This window comes from Manacus candei, unplaced genomic scaffold (assembly GCF_025592945.1).
Source record: "Manacus candei isolate 608988 ecotype Guabito, Panama unplaced genomic scaffold, ASM2559294v1 h1tg000109l, whole genome shotgun sequence".
NCBI lineage: Eukaryota > Metazoa > Chordata > Aves > Passeriformes > Pipridae > Manacus > Manacus candei.
In genome coordinates, this window is record NW_026138157.1 from 3334477 (window position 1) to 3357657 (window position 23181).

The window sequence follows — 23181 nt, forward strand, 5'->3', positions numbered from 1 at the left end:
AATTGGTGTGTACTTGGAGGGGAAAAGAAATAAACCTATCTCTTATTTAATATTCCCACTGCTGTTGCCATCAATCTTTTCAAAATAATCAAGGTAAGCAAAGCTGTTTCTTAAACGTTTCAATAACAACAGTTTCTTAGAGAGTCTTATACTTGCAAAACTGCAGCTAAATATTAATTGAAGCTCACTGTAAGTCATAATCAGATAAATTCCTGCTCTGTTTTTCAGAGGAAAATTATGTCCTTTTTGGAGTTGATGATTGCTTAAGTAACTTTATTTCAGAGGTAGCAGCTCATCTGATTAATAGATTTGCTCCTGATCCCCATATTGTACTTATCTCCACTAATGATGTTTCACTATCCTCCCACACTTCTAAATGCTCGTCTTTACACTGCAAGAGAGCAAAGTGCCAAATTTTGCACTTTTCTTCATGACTATAGGCCCTCCTCAGTATATCCTTCCTGTAATGAGAAACATATTAGAAGTACTAACTTATTCTCTCAGTATTTCTGAAAGTGTATACAAATATACAAAAACACACACCCTTACACTAAGCACAGGATCACATTAGTACCTGCAATTAAATTACATGATGATTTTTTCCAACAAAAAAGAAATGTATTAGAAAAGCATAAAAAATGGTACCTATGATTTTCCCCTCCACTTCGGGTTATTTATAAATCAGACTTGCACAAAATCGGTTGTGCACCATAATCAAATTAATTTCAAAAAAACCCCCAAACAAACAACTATCCTGAAGATCAGGAAGGTTTACATAAAAGTTATCAGTTGTGTCATTGTTAGTCATTCTGAATTGCATGTGAAGGATTTCTGCAATCCAGTGTGTTCATACTCCACACTGTACAGATACAGTACACTGCTATTACTTCATTTCAAAACTAAAAAAGACACAGATTTATCTTTTTTTCAGAGAGACTACCAAGACAGATGCAGGAAAATTTGGTTTATAACTTGCTCACTGATTTTTAAAAATATATTTTATTGTTAAAGTTTGTAGCCTAAATGTGCTGCTATTTATTTGATTTATCATCTTGGTGGCAGTTCAAGAGATTTGCAAGCACATTCAGATTTTGGTGCATCTCAGGGTTTGATCATTCTCCTGAGGTCCACCTATCTTGAGTATCTCAAAAGACTGAAGGGGAGAGAGATTATTTTTAAATCCAAATCATATTAACATATCTTAAACTCTAAAATTATTAGGAAATAGGAAAATGCTATCATCTGCCTGCTTCTCAGGCCACATACTTAGCATTATTGATGTCTTTTTTTTTTTATTAAAAGAAATACCTATATTTTCCTTTATTTTAATTTCTGAGACTAGTGGACAATCTATCTTTATAACCGAGACACTGAACTGTGAAAATATGACTCCATCTCTGGGGCAGTGGAACTGTTGTTTTGTTCTCTCCAGTCTATTTGGAAGTCAAGAAAAATATGGGCCTTAGAACATATGACCTTGGTTACACAGAATAAATTCCAACTTCCACATTCACCAAGCAAGTATGATTTAACAAGAGCATACAACTGGAGAAGGATACCTTGAGGGACAACTTGGCAGAAAGCAATTCTGTTAAGAATTCAACCTGATGCAAGAATGTACACTTATTGCAGATGTGTTGTATTCAAGAAGTCTGATCAATACTAGCTGTAAGTTAAACTGTTATGTAGGCCTGAAAACGAAAAGCCTTTTTATAAAAAAAGTTATATAATAAAGTTTTTCAAAACTTCATGTAAACCGAAAGGGATTATTTACTATATGACAAAGAAAAAACTTTAGTCAGCAACATGAGGATTGTCTCTAAGTTACTAGCTACAGTTTGATTTGCAAACCTGGGTATTTGGTACATATCTACACCAGGTGCTGTTTTCTTTTCCTTGTAGTAACTTTTGAACTTTTCCACTGTACAGAGGGCAGATAAAAAGATTCAGAAATAACTTGGTTATTATGATCAGTACATGTACCTCCAAAAAAACACGCTCACACATCTATTAAGAAAATGTAAAGAGAAGAATGTTTGAAAGAAGGAGATAGTGGCATCTCAGAGAGATAAAAGCACTGTCTCTAGAAGATAAGCAAATGCCTTCTTATGGATAAACAATTAGAAGACTGATCAGGTGTCCAAAAAATGTACTCTAAAAATCAATTCCTGGTGATGCATATAGTAAGCAAGATCACTTGTCACCACAAAGTCATCAGGAGTTTGCAGATGCACAGAGTGCCTAAGTACAGTTCAAAATTGAGCCTCCACTCAGGATTCCTGCAGTACCTAAACACCAAGTTTCACACCAGAGATAGAAAGGGAAATTCTAAACATTTGTTTATTTGTGAACCAGATGTATAAAAATGCTAATAAATTACAGGAAATAACGATACCCTCAAAACATTCTTTTCCTTCTTTATTCCGACTATCATGCTCAAGATAGGGGTAGTAGTACTAATCCTGACAGAATTACTTTTAAATGATAAATATTGCCCAGATTTATATTTGTGGCTCTCTTCCTAATAAAAAAAAATATAAATGTCAACACCACTGTACACTTTTATATAATATAGCACATAGATTCATATAGACTAGGGTTTTAAATTCTTGTTTTTAAGAGTTTTACAACCAATTTCAAAAAGAAGATAGTTTTAATCAATAATGTCAAGAAAAACCAGAATTACTATACTACATATAGAGAAGAATTACAGAATTTCTGTAACAGGAGAGCTGTGTTCAATAAATTTATACCTCTATAATCTTGTCCCAGATAGGATGATGGGTGGTAGCATCCCAGAGAGTAATGTGTTTGTCATGTCCACATGTGAAGAACTGAGGTTTAGAGGAATGGACTGCAAGTCCCCAGAGCTCATCAGTGTGACCCTAGACAAGCAAAAATGTTTCTTGACAAGAAGGACAGACCATCAAAACTAAACATCTTTAAATGTTTAGTTTTAAATTTAAATGACCAAACTATATATTAAAGCATTAAAAAAAAGTTAGTTCTAAATAGATACATATTTATAATGTTATTTATTGCCAAAGGCGCTGTAATAATAAATCAATAGATGCACATTTATGAAACTTAACTTTAAGCAATATCTTTACTGCTATTACACACCTAGAAATGCTCTTGTAAGGCAACCCAGCTTACCTGGGTAATTGGGAAAAAATCTCCTGATAGTGTGCCCTGTAGGACAAAGTTTCTAGTGGTTCCTATTAATACAACATCTCCTTTTCCCTCTGCTACTGTTCTTATTGGACCAAACTGCTCTGGAATCTGTGGTCATAACAGACAAAAGGACAAGTAAGTCAGACAATCTGTCAAGTGTTGCTAATTTTAAAGACACATGGCCTAGCAAATGTGTTTTAATAAATGTTGCGCAGAGAAGGAATCAAATAGATGAATATATGTGCCTGATTTGCAAAACTTTAAAACAACTTGCATCAGTTCAGTAACTGTTTTTATAACACTACAAGACAAGACATCCTTATCTACAGAACACTCCATTTGTACAGATAAACCAAGTATTTCAACAAACAGAAAAGGTTCCTTCATGCTGTGTTAACTTAATCCTATTTAATTGCAGCTCTGATATCAGACTAAGCATTTCTACTCAGAGCACTTTCTCGGAATGAATGTTTCTTTAATTGCAGCCTGGGTTCTGAAAGAGTCAGTGCAAATCTCCAATATACTGTTCAAGGTAAGGCGTAAAATAACAAGGAATACCAGAGTATGAACAAATAAGAGAAAAAGAAGGACACCAGAGTTATTAACAGCACAACAAGCACACCTTGTACTGTGTTAAAAAGTTAATTACAAACATTCACATGCCATTCCAGTTGCATATATATTTGCAACATTTAATATTATGTAGTAGAGTTGAAACCTTTCCTCAGTTTTATATGCTGATTGCTCTCACACTCAGTATGTAAACAATCATGTAGTTCTGTCCAAACAAATTCTGCTTTTAAGTTCCTACATAGTAACTGGATTAATTTCCAGATTTTTTTAATTATATACAAAAGTCAACAACATCAACCAAGAAATTAATGAAAAACTCTGAGTACTACAGCCCCAAAAAATCATCATATCATTTTGGGAAAGAGGAAAGCACAAAAATATTTTAATACTGTAATACTCTGAAGTTAAAAATTACTTTAAATTATTAATTGTAAAGAAAGGAAGAAACAATACGAAAAGATACGAATACAAGATTCGTTTTCCACTTACAACAGAACTTTAAAAGCAAATATTATCTTAATGAATAGTCAATCACAAGAATGACCTGACTGCTCAAATGATATTGCATTTTAACACTGGTTTGCATTCCCTCAGAATACATACCCATAAGAAAAAAAATGATTAAAAAAAGCCATGTTTAGAAGACAGCTAGAATTTCATTTTGAGGAGCAGAGTAATTTCAAGATAGGCAACATCACCTCGGTTTTGTGAATTTTTTGGTAATTTCCATTCCAAGATATCAGCTTTCGGTCTTTTCCACCTCCTGATACCAACGTGCCATCTCGCAGCATACACAGCGCAAATATCCCACCCTCGTGTGCCCCTTGAACTGCATGGCTTATTCTGTTGGTACCTGGGCAGAAGGAGAAAAAACATTACTACTGAAATAACTGGCTTAATAGCTCGTTCCCCCCCAGGTTTTTTGCTCTATTTCCCTACTACCTTTCAAGAATTATATCTAAACAGTGGTAAAAGTGCTGGATGAAAACACACAAACGCACAGAAGAGGCTGAATTAGTACATCTTAGGATATATTCCCCCATCTCAAAAATGAAAAGAATATACTCACTCAGTCTAGCTCAAAGTAAAATAGGTTCATTTAAACCTTTCATGGCAGTTTAAGCCAAATTATTTGACATCACATTTGATGTAGTAGCACTACATACCTTATCAACAAAGAAATCATAACCCAGTCACTTGTCATCCTGCAAGGACATTCCACAGCCTCCAGACACTGAACTTGGACTAAAACCTAACTAAGCTACAGATCCTGGTACATCTGGTAGAATGTCCTGAATCACCCTCCAAAAGACCTTGTACTTCTTTATTGGTGAACTTGGCTTGTTCAAGTACTTTCTTAGACTCAAAACAGCCTCAGAACCAACTACATTAGATTAAGTATTTCTAATTTGATGAAGCATTATTATTATGAAGCACAGAGAAATGATTATTACTATTACTATTGCTATTACTGAAATGTGCACCTTGCATCAAAGCTTGGCTAACCTGATGTATAGCACAAGTGAGGAGCTGATACAAGTTAGGATGAAACAACTGCCTTTTCCTTTATGAATCCCATTTGCTTTCACCCACATCTGTGGATATAATGTGTCAGGTACAATTGATGTCTACTAGGAGAAGTTTTTGCTGAGGGTACTCTGACCTGGTAGAAGCAGCCCTCACTTGAACATAGAGCTCTGAGTCAAAAGTAATGAAGACATAGAAAGTACACTGTACTAGGAGAGAAAAACAAGAACAACATTTTTGCCCAACCCAAAAGAGCTGGCAGAAGGTGAGGAGAACTTGAGCACACTGAGAATTCCCTTTCATTCCTGGGAGAAAGGGCAGAAGAGGTTCCTTGCAGTCTACTGGCATGATGGCAAACTGGCCCCTGAGCGGTGCAATGACTCTGCCATGCCAGCAGCTGCCACTATCTCCCTTGTCTCTTGGCAGTCCAAAATAACAGCAAAGAACAGGGAGATGGGACTATGCAATGTCTAAAATGAAGGAAAAGTGTTTTGTGTCTTGCTTTAAATCACCATAGGAAAAGGGAAGGGGAAATAAAAGAGAAGCCGACTTACAAACACCATATCCACCCCTTTCCTCAAAAGCAGTGTAGAGGTCAAAAGGACAAGGATAGAACTGGCTAATAGTCCTTGGATGAAAAAAAAGACTGCAAAAACAGTTCAGTAAGGCTCAACTGTGTAACTGATTCACTGGGTTGTCTTCCGGATCTTATACTCTTCGAATATCTTGGGAGAAAGCACTGAGTAAATAAGAAGCAGCTGTCATTCATCTCCCTTCTTTCTTTACTAATAAAGCCTCCTTCAAGGGATTCTCCTTATTCCTATGCATGGCATATCATGCACTAAGCAAACGTTTAGGATGTTGCTGCTGTTTGCCCTCTGGCAGGCACTGCCTTCTGCTACCTAAAAAAAAAAGTCTCTTCTTACTAGAAAGTGCTTTTTTAAGAAGTTCTTCCTATCCATCTGTTCTTTCGAAATAAAGCTGAGGAATTCAATTAGATCTGAATATATTTAATTTGACTTCCTAGGAAAACAAATAAAGCTATTTGTTGTCTTTTTAAAAGTGTATGTCAATAGGTATAATTTCTGCAAACAGTAGAATGACAGTACAGGAGACTGGAGATCATCAGTTACATTAATAATGTTTCTTTCTATCACATTCATTAGGAAAAGAATTTTTCCTGCTATTTCTTACATCAGTAAAATGCTGGTATAGCTCTGTGATTCAGTATTTAACCATAGGGAACACATTCTATAGAATTTTTTGCTCTAGCAGTTAGGCATTGATGTTCTTTAGGTTCTTGTAGAGAAGAATTCAGGCACAATCTGCTGGATTAGTCTTAGGAAAGAATTAAAGATAAAACAAAATTTATTCTTCTTAAAATGAACCTCTACACTCCTGTAAAATTTCACAGTGTTTAATATTAAGATTAAAGTTAATAGTGAAGTTTTATCTTACCTTTCCCCCATACCAAAATGTTTCCACTTGAGTCTCCTGTAATAGTATCACCATTTTCAGAAAAGGTCACACACAGGACAAACTTTGGCTTCTCTTGTTTCTGCGTGGTTATGAAAAATATACACTCACAGCAACACACAACCCATTCATTTTAACTGTATGCATTTGAGTAATTTAGTTTAGTCTTATACAGCTCTATTATTACTTGAATATGTACACAGGAGTTAAACACATTCCTATGGTCTAAACAGTTAATCTGTGCAAGGACAAAAAATGCAACAGTGAAGGTTGGTGGCCCAATCCCGCAATCTTTAACTGCAAGTTGGGGACAGAGTGAGAAGGCCTGTCAACATTTAACACAAGACCAGGAATGCTCTGAGATAAACCAAATCCCCCAACTACCACATAATCCCAAATACTTTAAGTATTTAGAAATGGACTAAGATGCAAACAAGCTTTATTATTATAATTTTTAACTCCAAAGTTTCTAGGAGAAAAAAACATCACTAGAGAGTTTGGCTATAGTGTAAGATTTATGGAATCATCTTGTGAAAGAGTCCCAGGGTTCAGTAATGGAAATGTTGCTTTGAGACCCTGCATTCAAGATAGCGATAGCAACAAAACAATGAAATGTATAAGGGAACAAAAAATTCCGTAGTAGTGTCTAAGGATATTATTTGCATTCCTTGTTGACAACCTGTGTGTATGACCTCTTCCTCCCTCAAACTAAGAACTATTCTCAACTAGGGCCACCACACTTCTCTGTCTGCAACAACTATCAAGAGTAACAGAGCTAAAACAGAGGGACAAATTTGCCCAAGCAGCTTAGGAGTTAAAAATGCATGGAAAAATAAAATGTAACAGAATTTAAATGCATCATCTCAGCATCTCCTCCTGATTTCACACAAAGTATATTAACTGAGATTGCAAAAAAGTTGTTTTGGCTACACTTGTGAGCCATGACTCCACAAGCAGCTACCTAAGCCCTACTGGAGTTACATAAACACCCCTCATTTGTGCATGCAGCTGCTGTAGACCTTAGTCTGTATTTAAGAACAAAACCAAATCAAATCTTGAAATAAAAATTATATTTTCCAAATAGTGGTCAGCTCAATCTGTATTTGAATTACACATATGTATGTATTTGAGCAGAACAGAGGAAAAGGAAAAAAGACTGATATACACATTTTATGGGGTTTTGCAAATCTTTCCTTTAACAAAATAATAAAAAAACCCTCCAGCATATATTACTCTCTCTGTTTCTGCTTTTGTTTTTGTTTGTTTGTTGGTTTGGTCTTTTGTTTTGGTTTTTTCTGGTTTGTGGGTTTTTTTTGGTTTTTTTTTTGTTTTGGATTTTTAACCTGAGGTAATCACAGAGATTTTAAGGCAATTTTATTTTGTGGGGAGAGGGGGTGTGGTGGGAGCGTGGAGGTGTGTACTACAAAGAATATAGGAAAAAGAAAAACAGCATGATAATTTCATTAGAACACTCGAATGTGGAAGTTTTACCATAACATGAATGCCACCTGAGCTTCTGCAAAATTTCAAGTTTAATAATGATCAGTTGTTTTGATTTACTCAAACCTTACTAACCCTTAACCTGTATGACTGTAACATTACTATAAACATAAAATTAGGGAAATGTTTTATTTTACCTCAAATAATCCTTGCTTTTTAATAAGGGAATTCCCTTCTAGTGTCCAAAAATAAAGGTGTGATTTTCCGCAAGTAACTATTATATTTGTATCAGTAGGGTGAAAATCTGCAGCAAATACAGCCTCATTAGAGCACTTGGAAGGAAAAAGAAAAACATTGTATCAAAATCTAAAATTCAAAGAAAACAAAACTATTACATGGTTCTCTAGTTAGATAAATTGATACTTCTGATTTAAGAAAAATTCTGAGCTATTAATTTACTGACATAGTCTGGAATGCTTTGGTAGAACACTTTGAAGTCAAAGTATTTCATGACTTTATAAGTTAGGATCCAAATTTATCCTTCAAAATCACGTCAGATAATGAAAAGTTCTACACAAAAGATTAGTTTAAGACATTTTGTTTCTGCACTTATTATTACATTCTATGCTGTTATTATTGCTGCCTAGAATTTTCAAATCAATTTTAGAATTACAACAACAGCAAAATTAAAACAAGACAAAGTATTAGGATAGTCTCAGAGAGAAAATATTCCCTTTCTTCATTTTCTTTGTCTTTTGTAAAGCAAAAACATTAAAAAGGCACATGAAGTTAAATACAGAAAGACATTTTATGACAAGAAATCCAGATCTACATACAAGCAAGTAGTACAAAATATCTTATTGCAACACCTTGACATCTGCCAGCTTTTCTTCTTTCTGCCAGTCCCACACAGAAAGCACATGGTCATTTGAATCATCCACAGAGCACAGGCTACTTCCTCCATTCTGAAGCAAAACATGGAAAATATTAATGCAGCACTCAACCAACATGAGAAACATATAAATGCAAATTCAAAATAAATGCTTCTGTGTAAGTGGAAATATTTATACATATTTACACTTTAACTGTTATACCTTTAGTTATCCATAGATCTCCATAGAATATAATAATTTATAGAATAATTGAAAAACAGGGCTAAAAAAGGGATCTAGAAAAGGGGCTCTTGCAAACTGCAGACAAATGGCAGGAATGAGGTCTCTACAAACATACAGTGGTAGAAATTCCAAAGGCAAACTATACACTATTATCTAGTTCATTAAGAAAGTTTTTCCTGATAATCATACTGAGTTTGTTTCTTTGCAATTTAAAACAATTATTTCTTCTCAGATCTATATGGACAAAGGGAAAAATTTACTTTTCATACTGGTAAAATGGATGAAAATCAGGGAACGTAGTAAGAAATTAGAAAACAACTTATTTCTGACAGGTGTCTTTTTTATAGTTATACCTTCTATCACTCTTTCTAATCTTAATTACCCTAATTCCTTCAGTCTTTCTTCATGCATCATATTTCCTAGACCTTCACTTGTTGGTACCCATTTTTCTGATGTGTGAACCCAGAAGTTGGATGAAGAACTCCAGCCAAGATCCTGCCTGAATGAGGGGCTGACCAACATCTGTCTCAGTAGTGATGGGAACTGCTGCATAATCATCAGATTTTTTTTCAGTACCTATCTGGAAGGAACTTTTTGGACCATTTTTCACTATTTCTTTGGTGTTCTTCCTAGCTGAGTGTACAATGGAACAAACCATCAAGGAATGTCCAACTGCTTTCCAACCCAGGATTTTTTGTATCCTGTTGCTCCTGGCATCAGTTACATTAGTTTTGACTGCAGATGAGCTTGCAGGAACAGATCGAGCAGATCAAACACTCCTCCATCTGCCACCCACAGCACAGCTGCTTATTGCTGCTGCTTGAGCTGAGCCACCCCAAAAGTTTGGGCTATCACAGAGAAAGCCTGTTTGGGGAACAGATCAATTCTGTGGGGAAAAGAAAAGCCAAGAAAACTCTGTTTCATTTTTTTATATATGAGATTGTTTGGTTGTCCCCTGATGAATCAGGCCTGCCATACATATCTCAGACACAGCTACAAAAATAGCTGTGCCAAGTCAACTCAAGAGGTGGGACAGAGACAGGACTGAAGGAAACAGTACTGCTACAAAATGGGAAGGGATGCTCAGAACAAGCCAAGCTATGAGAGAAATCACAGCATAAAGCAAACACATTAAACATCTGCTTTCTCCTGGCATATGCTAATAGCAATCTTCTGTTATTAAACACCTCTATCTCTCCAGGGAGGCATTAACAGAGCATTTGCTCACTATTCCTTTTTATTTATCCTTCAAAAGATGATCTTGAATTGCGTTAGCTTTCACCTTTGTATTCCCAACCAGTTCTCCCAACTCACTTCTCTCTTGTCTACTTTCTATAAAACATTGTCATCAATGGATTTCAAATGGTTGTAGAAACTTTCACTGACATACATTTTGCCTAGGGAATACACCATTTAGTCCTCTCTTATTTAAAAATGGTCTCAAGACAACCAGACACCACCACATACACTGCTTACTCTGTTGTACATAGAGGGCTTTGAGACTTGCACGTGTCAGGTCTCAGACTCATGTTTTTATATGGGACTTGAATGCTGCCTGTATCAGCACATGTTTTAATTTTTTACCTCTCTGATAGATTAGAATTCTAAGGATGGTGCTAAAAGGCCAACAACAGGATTCTACTTCTTTACAATCCTTTATCCATATGCCTTTGTTGTTTTCAAGTAAAATGTTTTGCTTCTCCCATGGGAGCTTCCACTTTTTAAAGGTCTTTAATCAATCCCTTTTGGGCACAGCAAGGTGGTAAAAAGATGCAGAGAGAGTAACTTTCTCATGTGGGAAGAAACAGAATAAGATGATTCAAGACAATTAAGGATATTGAAATTTTAAGTACACAAGTATTTCTGCAACTGCTTGTCCACGAAGAAATTAATTGCAGTTTATTTTAAGCACAAGATAGATCTCTGAGACTGCTGAGATATCGTTAACTTTAATAGCAACCTAAGCTGTTGGAAAAAATGGATTGCAAACCTTCCTCCTCTAGAGAGGAACCAGAAAGTAAAGACAGGAAGTTTGTTTTGGTCAGGGAAGCCAAATTTGAAAGACTTCAAAGACCTTTCCAGCAAAGAGTCTTCATATGACTATTCATTTACTTACAGATTTAGAAAAAGCAATGCAAGTGACAGCTCGGTCAAAAAACCCCATTCCGATGACATGCAGCGTATTCAGAGTTACAGAGTCCCAGACACGCACGTGTGGTGGTAATTGCTGTAAAAGACACATAAAAAAATCATCTGAAACAATGATGGCAAAAACTCATCAGGGTTTTAAAAAATGAGAATGCGTCTGAAAAAACCCAAAATATTTTATCAAAATTTAAGGTATGAAAATTATCAGAACTTCTCTAGAGTCACCCGTGTAAGCACAGATACACTACAAACAGTTTGTTGATTACTGTATCTAGGACCAATCTCTGGGACTGGCTGTCCAGAGTGTACAGCACATCAGGTCTCAGTGATCTCAGTTTGTTCACTGAAGTTAATGGCCACTGAGATATTCTTCATGAAGTGAAAACTATTGATGACTTTGTGACGTGGGACTTACTGGCAAGTCCAGGAACAGTTTAAACTGTACCAACTGAGATAATTCTGGTAAGTGTCAAAGAGCAAGTGCAAAAAGAAGCTTAAAAATTTCTAAAATGTAATTAATTTCAATGTCATAAAAATGGCTGGGGAAAAGAACTGTATCTTCAGACTCTTCTTTGCAACCGTAATCAAAATGAGATTGGTTTTTGTAAATAAAATTCCAGGCATACATGCTGGCCCAAGATCAACTCCCTGGGAAAGCTCCGTGGTGCTCCCTCCCTCCCTCCCTCGTTTCCCTCGGCCTTTGGCTCCGAGAGCAGGTTCGGCGGCAGCGCTGCCTCCCAAATCCACCAGGGGGCGGCCCCGGGAAGTACTTGCTGATGGAGTCTAATCTTAAACACAGCCAGGAGTTCAACACAGAACCATCAACCTTCAACCTCTGCAGGAAAACAAGGGCCATGCTTTATTTCCCTTATTTTCCCATCCATTTGAACGGAAATGAATAGGCTTTATTACCATATCAGAAAAAAAGCGACAACCATCAGTCTTTCTTGCTCATAAGTAGCAAAACTGTCCTTCAACATAAGTATATATATTAAAAAAAACCACAACAAGGTCACAACAGTACCTCAGTTATATAAATGGCTTTGATGTAAGTTTACCTATATAGCACATTCCTCTCAAGCATAGCCATCAGACCTTTAAATTTTATTTCACAAACACAATGGTAATTGTATTTATGAAGTTAAAAAATAAACGCCAGAGACTTCTCTGATACACAATAAAAATTATTAGTTTATGTTACTCAGCTAAGTTACCTTTACATAAACTTTATATTGCATAACTGGGATTTTGTTTTCCTCATTGTCCTCACTTTGACTGGGATTGAGTTATATTTTTTTGTAGTAGCTGGTAGAGAGCTATGTTTTGGATTCAGTATGAGAATAATGTTGATAACACAGATGTTTTAGTTGTTGTTGAGTAGTGCTTACCCTAAGTCAAGGACTTTTCAGTTTCCCATGCTCTGCCAGTGAGGAGCTGCACAAGAAGTTGGGAGGGAGCATGGCCAGCACAGCTGATCCAAACTGGCCAAAGGGATATTCCACACCACAGAACATCATACCCAGTATATAAACTGGGGGTGTTGGCAGGGAGGGGCCAATCACTGCTGGGGGACAGCAGGTGATGAGCAACTGTATCACACTCCACTTATTTTTCTTGGGTGTTATTTCTCTTGTTTTGTTGTCTTTATTATTGTCATTATTATTTTATTACAATATAACAGTAATCATTATCATCATCATCTGTTCTTATTTCAAACCACAGGATTTACACTTTTTCCAATCCTCCTCCCCATCCCACTAGAGGGTGGGATAGGTTGGGTGAGTGGTTGTGTTGTACTTAATTGCTAGATGGGGTTAAATCACAACACTCAGTTAGCATATTGATAATCTGTTTTTTATCCTAAAATTCTTTGTTGGTATCTACCAAAAATTTTCAATAGTTTGGTTGTGACAACAGCTGCATACTCTGCTGAGTAACTTTGTCCTCATGGTTTTCCTGCCTCTGCTTGTCCCCATTCTTTCTCACTTTTCTTAGCTCTTTGGAGCAATGTTCATCCTACTCTGTTTAAATAAATTCCTAGCCTAAAGCTAAGCTTATGATAACACAGGTAATAACAAAGAGAAAAATATTCTTGCTTAGATGATGGCAAAAGCAAGAGTTTATTTTTTTCAGCAAACAACCCAAAACCATTCTTATTTGTAGTTTGGTTTGGTAGCTGTGATCAGAAATTAAGTTGTATTCTGTACAATTTAATCTCCTCCTTTTCTCCACATCCATCTGTCCTCTCAGGTCTCCTTTGTAGCTTTATCCCTCCATACCTCTCAGAGACCAGCTCCAAGTTTACCTTCAGTCTAAGTCATGGGAGAAGAAACCACTGACCAATCTTGACAATGGAACTGGGTGACTGTGATAGAGTGCAATAGGCACTCTAAAATTAAGTTTTGCTTCTGTTCAGTCCAAAAATGTAAAACCAATTTAACTGCAACATGAAAAGAATATAGTATGTATCTTCTTAATAACATATTCTTATAAAATATATGCAACTATACATCAGCAAAGTGGTCACTCACTTTCCCATCCTTGGATGTCCCTGCAACTTGACCTGTTGCTATAGTGATCCTATCAGGATGAACAGCCAGGCTAAAAAAGAAAAGGAGAGGCCAAACTTAACGCCATTTACTATCTAGTTCATCAAACTATTACTTGAGCTTGTAATAAATAGCCCTGTTTTAGGCATATAAAGCACACAGTATACATGTAAACTTAAAAATATAAAAACAGAACTGTTAAAGCAATTGTCATTCTCTTGTATTCAAAAAACTCTTTCTCCCTTATGAACAAAGCAGTAATTTGCTTAAGTCCTAATACCTCAAAACACGTATCAAACAAGCTCCAGGATTCACCTCCCCTAGGTTTAAATGAGTGCAGTGTGTAAGGAGTTTTCAGTTTGAGCTACTTATCGAACTTCAGCTGTCTTAAACAGTGGTTGCAGAGATCTGGTCAGTCCCATAAATGTTGTCTAGTGACAGTCCTCCAGAGCAAATAGTTGTATCCAGTCAAACAACGCTCTTCAGACTGTATGACCAGATAATCAGTGACTTTTACAGGGAGATACCAACTTCCTCTAATGCTTTTCAAAAGGTAAAAAAGTCCTTTAGTAAGAAAGGATACAGAAATTGGGAATTATGATTCAAAAATTAAAACTGAGGTTCTAAAAACTATGATCAATGTTAATTAATGCCTCTAAGAAAAAGCAACCTAAAATTTTTCATAAAGCCTGGAGTACAGTCTATTTTTGCCCTAAAATCCTCTAAATTATTTTTTCATTGCAGCTGCTTTGCATGCAATTCTAGAGGCCAAGTACCCTACAAAATGAACTGTGGCAATAATTCATCTTTAAATGAAGAAAGGTATCCTCTTTCCAATAAACCTGAAAGCTTTGAAATATCTAAAGAGATAGAAAATTTGAAAGAAAGAAATGAGATGGAACAGGTCCAAGGTAAAAATCTCCTTGGAAAACAACCAGATTATACTAACAATTCAATTCATGAAACATGCTCACAATTCAAGCAAATTCAGTTGTCAGGTCTATTTCTGACTTTGAGGGAAAACAGGTGTTTCATAATGCCTCATCTGAAGAAAGGATGTCAAACTCATTTCATACATTTGGGCCCATCAGATAATCCAGGTGCTCTTTTTCAGCTACACTCTGCAAACAGACTGATACCATCAAGATAAACCATATGTTTATTCAGATTTCAATCTAATGAAAGTGATATTTGCTGATATCTAGTATCCTCTGAGCTTCAACACAGTTAAATCGCTTTGAAGCCCAATCATGCACGGCAGCAGACAAATCAGGCTGCTCAAGACTGGTTTATTAGGTTAGATTGAACCTAAAGAGCCTCTACCTGGCACTCAGGCTCTTGTGAAGGGCAATAATTCAATCCTATGTAAAAAAGGGAAAGGAGCAGATTCCGAGGAAGTTAAAGTTCAATCATCCTAAAAGAAGAGTAATGAAAATGAGTGTATCTATCCCAAATAATGTTTTATGAAGAAAACAAGAATGCTTATTAGGTGACTTACCACTTCACATCATCATTATGACCAGTGTAATGCCTCTGAAGTTGCTCTTCAACATTGAATAACACAACTACAGACGCGATGAAATACACGGTTTCGCCCGTTGGGAGAAGATAGAGATTACTGCGACAGTCCCGACCCCTATATCCATAGCTAGTGTGTTGGTCAAGCTGCAATAACATTATCTACCAATGAAGAACTTTAAAAATAAGAAAAAACAAGATGGAATCTCTGCCCTTGTAGTCTGCATCTCTTGGTTTGAGCACAGCTTTATCACTTGACAACCTTCAGAACTCCCTCCCTTACTACAGTAGAGAGTTAAAGTATTTTACACACTTTAAAACCTACTTATCCTACAGAAAATCCATGGTAAAGAATACAGGAATTTGTAGACATACTACCCCTTTAGTATCCTCTGGAATTTGTTAAATACCAGACTAAGGCAATGTTAATTTTGTCCCAGGTGTATTTACTATTTACACTGCTTGACTAATTAAAATAAAAATTTAGACTTGATGGAAATGCTAACAAGTCATTCAGCACATCTCCCTGCATTACAGGAGGATTGATTGCATTACCCTGTGTGCAGGTTGATTGATTTCATTATTGTGGACATGACCAGCCAGACGGATACAAACCATAAAAGGGTTACATCATCCGTTCCAATTTATTTTTGTAGTATTTAAAAGGCAGTGGTCCAGATTCTGATGCTAGTCATATCAACATGAATCTAAAATTAATTCAATGAAATAACTCATTTAGACTGAATGTTAATTCAGCCAAATTATGTAGTTTTATTCTTTTGAAGAGTCATTAGGGACTACAACTATTTTGGCTTTCCTTTTTTTATGGTAACAAAAAGAAACAGCATTAGCAGAATCTTGGCAAAACAGAATTGCATTCTAATGCAGTCAGTATGGAGAAACTGGCTGTGAAAAATGTATAGAGAGATAATGGAACCCCAATTACACGATATAAAAAAGATACTTGGGCACTATTCTCTACAGTCGATGATAACCCACTCAAACTAAAATAGTCATGTTAAAGTTGTTGAAATCATAAGGTCAATAGTTCTTTTATTTAAATTCCTATTTTAGAAGAAACAGCTTGCTGGTTTTTTCTAATAAACACAATAGTACTAGTGCTGCATGCCCAGTCATCAAAGTGTGAATTCAGAAATAGAGCTTTTAGACTCCTCAATTGAAACATTTCAGCAAAGTTACTTCAAGAATATTAAAGAGATGAGATATTAAAATTGAAGACATTGAAACAATCAATATCTTCAATTACATAGAATTTACTATCAATTTTGAAGCTGTCTGTGAAGGTTAGTGTTACTATTCTAAATTGTTGGACAATGCTTTATTTGTTTAAATTTATTTCTCTCTCTAAGGCCAGATACTATTACCAACTGAAGCAAACATAATATTTCCTTAGTTCAAGAACACATAATCAAATTTATAGCGAACCAGCAGTTGAAGTTGGCAAAAGGAGAACTTCTTAAAAAAGTGAAGCAAAAACATTACACAGACATTCATTAGGAATAAATCTCAGTGCATAAAAACAGCTACTAAAAGGGAAAGATTACATTCTTTAGGGAAAATCTTCTTTCTTTACTATTTGTCCTATGGAGAACAATGCTGCATTCAACCCTTCACATGACTGCTGTTGTCAAACACTCAGTTTCTTTCTATCAGCCTTTTTTCTCAGATGCAAACTCCTGGGGTTGATCCCTGCATCTCCTCACTGTTTCCCACACTCGGATTTGGTGGCTTCAACTTGGATTTGGTGAGCTGGCACTTCAGGGAATGTTACCTTGACCTTTTCCTTTCATTTGGCCTGCACTTTTTGTTTCAAACCTCCTGCTTGCCAAATGAGTTGCTCTCAAATGGATGTGGGCAAGCCACTGCTCCCGCCCCGATGTCCCTAGTGCTGATTTCTCACTCGAATTTTCCACCTCTGCTCCAGCCCTCCCTCACACTTCATCAGTCAGCATTTCTGTTTCTTTGTGACTGAATATATATTATGATATATCAAAGGTTTGAACCGTTTTCAGCTTACCCATAACTGCAATACCCCTTTATGGTTCTGGTATGCCCTGATTTCTACACACATTAGCTTTTCTTCCTTCTGTTTCTTGTTGTAGTCTGCTTTGCTCTTTCCATTTGTCCACCCCATCTCCAATATCTTGTTTCCCTATCTCCATTCCTACATTATAGAGCATTTCTGGCTATAATCCCACAGTCAGGCTCATTTGTCTGCTACAAAGATATTTTCTCCTACTTGAGTTCTGTTACCCTTCAATGAAACAGCACAGCTTCTCCAACTCAACTGGAATGAATGCCTTCAATACTGGTTGGTTTTCTGCTGTCTTTGTGTTTCTCCTTAAATTATTTTATTCTCCTGCCCACAGCTTTTCTTCTCATTGTTACAGTCTGTAAATTTGGCATTACCTTCTTCCTCTTTTTTTTAATACTTCATATACCTTGTCATCGCTGTAACTTTAAGTATGGATATAATGACTGGGTTTAACTGAAAATAAATTAGAAACTGAAAAAATTAGCACAATATTTTTGGAAAAATTTGCCCCCCCCCCTCAATAACCATTTAGGGTTAGATCATTTTATGAATTCATATCTCTTCTATTCATATACAACTTTTATAGATAGGATTCTGCTGGGTATACAGACACACACCTGGAAGGACATAGGAATATTCAAACTAAAAATAATAGTCCATCTGGCAAATAATCAGTCATTTAAATAAGCTTAAGTGAGAAACTAATGAGTCTGAAATCATGACCTACTCTAATTATAATTTCTTATAATAGTCTGAAATATTGGCTTCAGGTTCCACCTACACACTGCTAATGACAATCTCTTTTGTTTCATGGCTGGGGTTTTGTTGTTTCAGCAAACATTCTAACACTTTCCCCTGTATCATCCTTAGCCTCCTGAAGCAAGGAGTTCCTTGCAACTGTAAAAAGATATAATTCAATTCTGTTGTGATACATGGTGAGAGCCTGTACAACAATTATATGGTAAAATGCTGCAAGCAGCATTTATCATTCTAATCTCACCTGGTTTATTAATTTTGTGGATTTTTTTGTCTTTTTAACTCATCTTCATTTATTTGTGTATGCATTATCTATGCAGTTCCAGCAGACTGGGATAGAACCTACAGGCTCAGCTGCAACAGGAATAATAAGAATGGTTACTAAATCTGTCATTAATCTCTTGTGAATACAAAGAGACTTTTGGAAACTCTCTGAATATTCTGAAACCACATGCAGTTCTATTTATACAACTTCTAAAAAGACTATATGGCCCCTGTCTTCTTTTTTATAAAGACAAAGCAACTTCCTGTTTGCACTATTTGGGACCAAAAAAAAGTCTTTTTCTTAAAACAGAATACCTTATGAAGACTTCATCTCTCTAAAGTTAATGAATATTACAAACAGACACTTATCTTGTGTTTATATTTTATCTTGAATCATCTATTATATAACATTATACAAAAATGAAATGTCATTTTCTCTTTTCAATAAAAAATATATTTACCATTATACTTAAAAGTGAAACGTGAAAATTTCTGTATGTAATGAAACACTGATCTCTTTCAAGGTAGAATTCCGTAGTTATGTCCACTCATGGAAGCCAGTGGAAGACTCTGGTTGTTCAACATTTACAGTGTTTAAACACACTTTAAAATATAAATTCAAATATTATTTCATAGATGATATTTTATTAATTTTATTGCTAAGCACCTATCTGTTGCAAAGCACTCCTCAATTGAGGGCTTACTCAAGTACTGAAGTTGAATGTAGCATCCTCTTAAGGACAATGGTGCACATTTTATAAAACAGTTTAAAATGATAAATTAATGCTGAGAATCAGAAAAAACCTGAGCTTGTTTTATGCATACTGTAATTAATAATCATAGCTCACTACATTCTTAGGATATGCCTAGTTTAATCTTTGTCTAATTAGCATGCTTCAGACTTAACCTTCAGGCAACATTTAAGCAAAATCTTTCTTAAGCTGCCACCCTGTACTTCACAAGGTGAAGAACAGCAGCCCCAACAAATTAACACCTATTTTCAATTGAATGTCGTTTCACTGATTAAATGAACCCTATGACCTTAATTCCGCTATACCCGAGCTCGAAAAGTTATTTAACCCAAATCATTAAGGAATGATTGATTTCCAGTAGTCTTCCAGCACAGAAAGGATACACCCATTCCAGTTTAAGTCTCTTGGCTGGTAGTTCTACTTTTGCTTCCAAACTGTAAGATTCCACTTGCTCTTTGGGCATGTACATGGTAACAGGACGTCCACGAAGAAACATTTTTACGTATCCTTCCTCTACAAAAGGTCAAAAATGTTTAATGTTACACAAAAAAAGCCATCGGGGGAGAATTCCAGTGCTCCTCCATCCCTTCCCACATAACAGCTTGGTGCATTACAATTACAGAATGGCATGCAATCTCAGAAATTTAGCAGGTTGTTTTATCCTAAATAATAATCACTAAGCAGATTTTTTTTAAAAACATATGAAGTCCCTTTCCCTTTAAATATTCTGAGTAGCAGAATTAGAACTAAACAATGTCACGAAGAACTACAAAACTGAAAGGTCTGAAATAGAAACTTTTTTTGCTGAAAAATAATATTACAATATTACATTTTTTAAAATATTAAAAATGAAGGGGAATACATCAAAGATTACAATTAACGCAGAAATGCCACTTAAAATTAATTTTATTTGTTAATCAATGTTTACAGTTGAGCATCAGCATCTAAATTATTTTCCAACACTCAGTTGCATTCTTTGCATCTCAGTGTAAAGATACACTTTACACTTGATACAGTGCTAGAGATACATTCGAAATAAGAAACACAAACAATTAGTAAGAGGAATCATGCTGATGTACATGCAGAAAAGATATGTGCTTCAAGAACTACTAAACATTGAAAAAGGAATGACAACAATGACAGCACATTAAAAGAAAGGAAAATGACATACAGGAGAGAAGCTACAAAAAATTGGCTGACAAAAGTAAACATTTCTAGAAGAAAATACTAAAAGTAATGTGTTGAACTGGTAAGAAATATTTTGGGGGGAGAAAAGCAGGGATTAATAACAGATCTGGAAGTACTGACTTGGGGACTTCATGGGGCTTATAAAACTAGGAGATCTGGGAAATGCCATGAAGGTCTGACTAGGACTTTTGGGAAGTGGCAAGGCCAAAGTGGGTGTCCTGTGAACTTCTGATGAAGTTTGTCCAGATTCAGAACGTGCTGGCTCTTGCTGCTCCATCGGCAGATCAAGGGGTTCAGCCTTGTTCTCATGCGAATCAAGCAGTTTTGGAGTCAGTGACATCTGTAGAGTTACTAGACAGAATAATCGTGGGCACAGAGGAAATGGAAGGGCAAAAGTAACAAAAATCATGTAAATGAAAAAAATTATACAATTTAGGACTGTTAAAATTATGCTATGAATTGTTAAGTATCATTACAACTATACCATTTTTTTTTTTATTTGAAAACTAAGGCTTTATTTTAATTGGAAAAATGCATATGCTACAAATCCTGACTAAATCAATAAAAATTATTGGTTGAACAAATAAACATCATAGCTATGCTGTATTACCTAAATGTGTATTTTGCCTTTAGACTAACTCACATGGGAAAGAGATCTACCTGATCTGTCACAGTAAAGTTACAGTTAGGTCTCTCTAGCTTCATTTACAGAATTTGGACATAAAATGAAAACAACAGAAAACTTAATGCTAAAAAGAAGTGATAATAATGGTGAAATAATGATGACAGAAGGTTGGAACTTCGAGACGCCTGTTGAAAATGACAGAATATTGGAATTGTTTCTAAAAGACTACTCCAATAGATCCGTATTGGAAAATAAAATAGAGGGCAGAGCATTAAATAGCAAAGCATTACAGCACTATTTGTATGCGCATGCAGCATCTATTTAATGAGCTTGAAACACATGCCAATACTGCTGATGGTGGTGCACTGGAAGTCAACAGATTTTCAGCAGCGACAACTACTGACTTATCAAAGACTGGGAATGAAAGAAAGTTTAATTCACTGAGCTGCTTTTCTCACCTGGAGCTTACAGGACTCCTAAAACTTGCATTTAGCTATCTACAGTGGAACCATTTGACCTAATCACTCAAGACTAGGAAACAGCAAGTATATACTAGAAACTATAGTAAACTATACCAAGTATATTATGACAAGCATATAAGTTACACCTTCAGAATGTGTGTGTGTCTCTTTCTGCTAACTATAAAGAGGAACTTAGGCTGACTAGGTCAGGCATGGGGCACAGAACTCATACCGTGTATTTATTTCTACCTTTTGGTAATAATAATTCCATTCATTCCATTCACAATTCCAATAATTTTTGTTCCTATTCCAGATATATTATCTACACAATCAATCAATTTTCATCATTTTCTTTGTACTTTTCTTAACTAAGTTTTTAAGACAGAGAAGTTCTAAATGTGAAGATATAGATGTAAAGACAGACAATCAATCAAACTACAAAGACAGACCAAAGGTGAAACTTTTAGACAAATGTATCTTTTACATCTGCAGTTTTGTAAATTTGAAATTGTTGTTGCAAAAATTAACAGTTACTGAACTAAAATAAGGCACATGAATGCCAGTAGGATCTGCAAAGGAGACCACCACTGACTGCAGGTATAGATTTGTACAAAGAATACACAGAGGTAGAGACTTTCTAAAAGAACTTTGCCTTTAGAACAAACATGTTTTGCTTTATGAAATTTTACATGTATTGCAAAGTTGAAAGATGCTGATTAGTGGAAAAACTGTTAGGGTATAGCTATCTCTAAAAAAAGCAGATAAATCTGTGATTATACCACAGATATAAACATGCATCCAAAATGTGCATATTTACACTACCATTTAACTAAAACTTTAGAAATCAATATGATCTGTTTACCAAATGTAACTCTGTTTTATGACATTGAGCAAAAAGCACTGAGAAATTAGTTAGAGGCCTAGGTCTGTTTATTCAACATTCAGAAAAACTACAGCCTACTCAGTAAGAAAAAGCAAGGGAAAAACCAAGGCTTCTACGACCATGTTAGGCTAAGAGCGAAACAGCCAACAAAGGGGCAAATTCTATACGCATTTCAGCAGAAGTGCAGAATGCCATTTCAAACACAGTGAACATCCACGTGTTGCCATATAGCTCTCTCAACATTTTTTTTTTCTGATTCAAATTCTTCAGCGTAAATCCACAGAAATGTAAATTATAACCCGTTATTATGATTAAAGTGAACCCGAGGGTTATAATTTCAGTAGACTGTATAATGAATGGCACAATATTTTTGTTTAATTCAAAAGAACTAGATGTTTTAACATTGCAAAATGCGCACAAGTTGGAGAACAGCTGTTTACACATGGAGCTTTTATCCCACCAGAACCATTTTGCTTCGAGAGCTATGAGGTTTTGGAAGTGAAGCCTACCTTTGCAGTGTGTCACACGGCGCTTCCCTTGTGATTACAGAGACAGAGACAGAAGGGCTAGATAAAGATGTGTTTGAATACAATAAACTCACTAAATACTTGCTCTACGGGCTGTCCAGTCGTATTCTGCTACAGGTTAACCTGGGGCTTGACAAAACTCTGAGCCA

The 23181-nt window shown here is 35.7% G+C and overlaps 1 protein-coding gene across 9 annotated transcripts in view; it reads right to left on the reverse strand.

Annotated features, from left to right (window-relative positions):
- EML1 (EMAP like 1) overlaps positions 1-23181 on the reverse strand; it is an 82695-nt gene that overhangs the window by 10160 nt on the left and 49354 nt on the right. For 5 of the 9 annotated variants that reach the window (XM_051769554.1, XM_051769555.1, XM_051769556.1 and 2 more), the window contains 11 exons: positions 23015-23041; positions 19732-19861; positions 15501-15650; positions 13985-14054; positions 11422-11532; positions 9060-9155; positions 8388-8522; positions 6733-6832; positions 4446-4600; positions 3157-3282; positions 2754-2885 (listed from right to left, as the gene is read on the reverse strand). In XM_051769554.1, the coding sequence (XP_051625514.1) occupies positions 2754-2885; positions 3157-3282; positions 4446-4600; positions 6733-6832; positions 8388-8522; positions 9060-9155; positions 11422-11532; positions 13985-14054; positions 15501-15650; positions 19732-19861; positions 23015-23041 (1232 nt within the window). Of the gene's footprint in view, positions 1-2753; positions 2886-3156; positions 3283-4445; positions 4601-6732; positions 6833-8387; positions 8523-9059; positions 9156-11421; positions 11533-13984; positions 14055-15500; positions 15683-18576; positions 19173-19731; positions 19862-23014; positions 23042-23181 lie in introns of those variants that run through there. The other 4 variants (XM_051769565.1, XM_051769560.1, XM_051769562.1 and 1 more) reach the window with 2 other exon arrangements.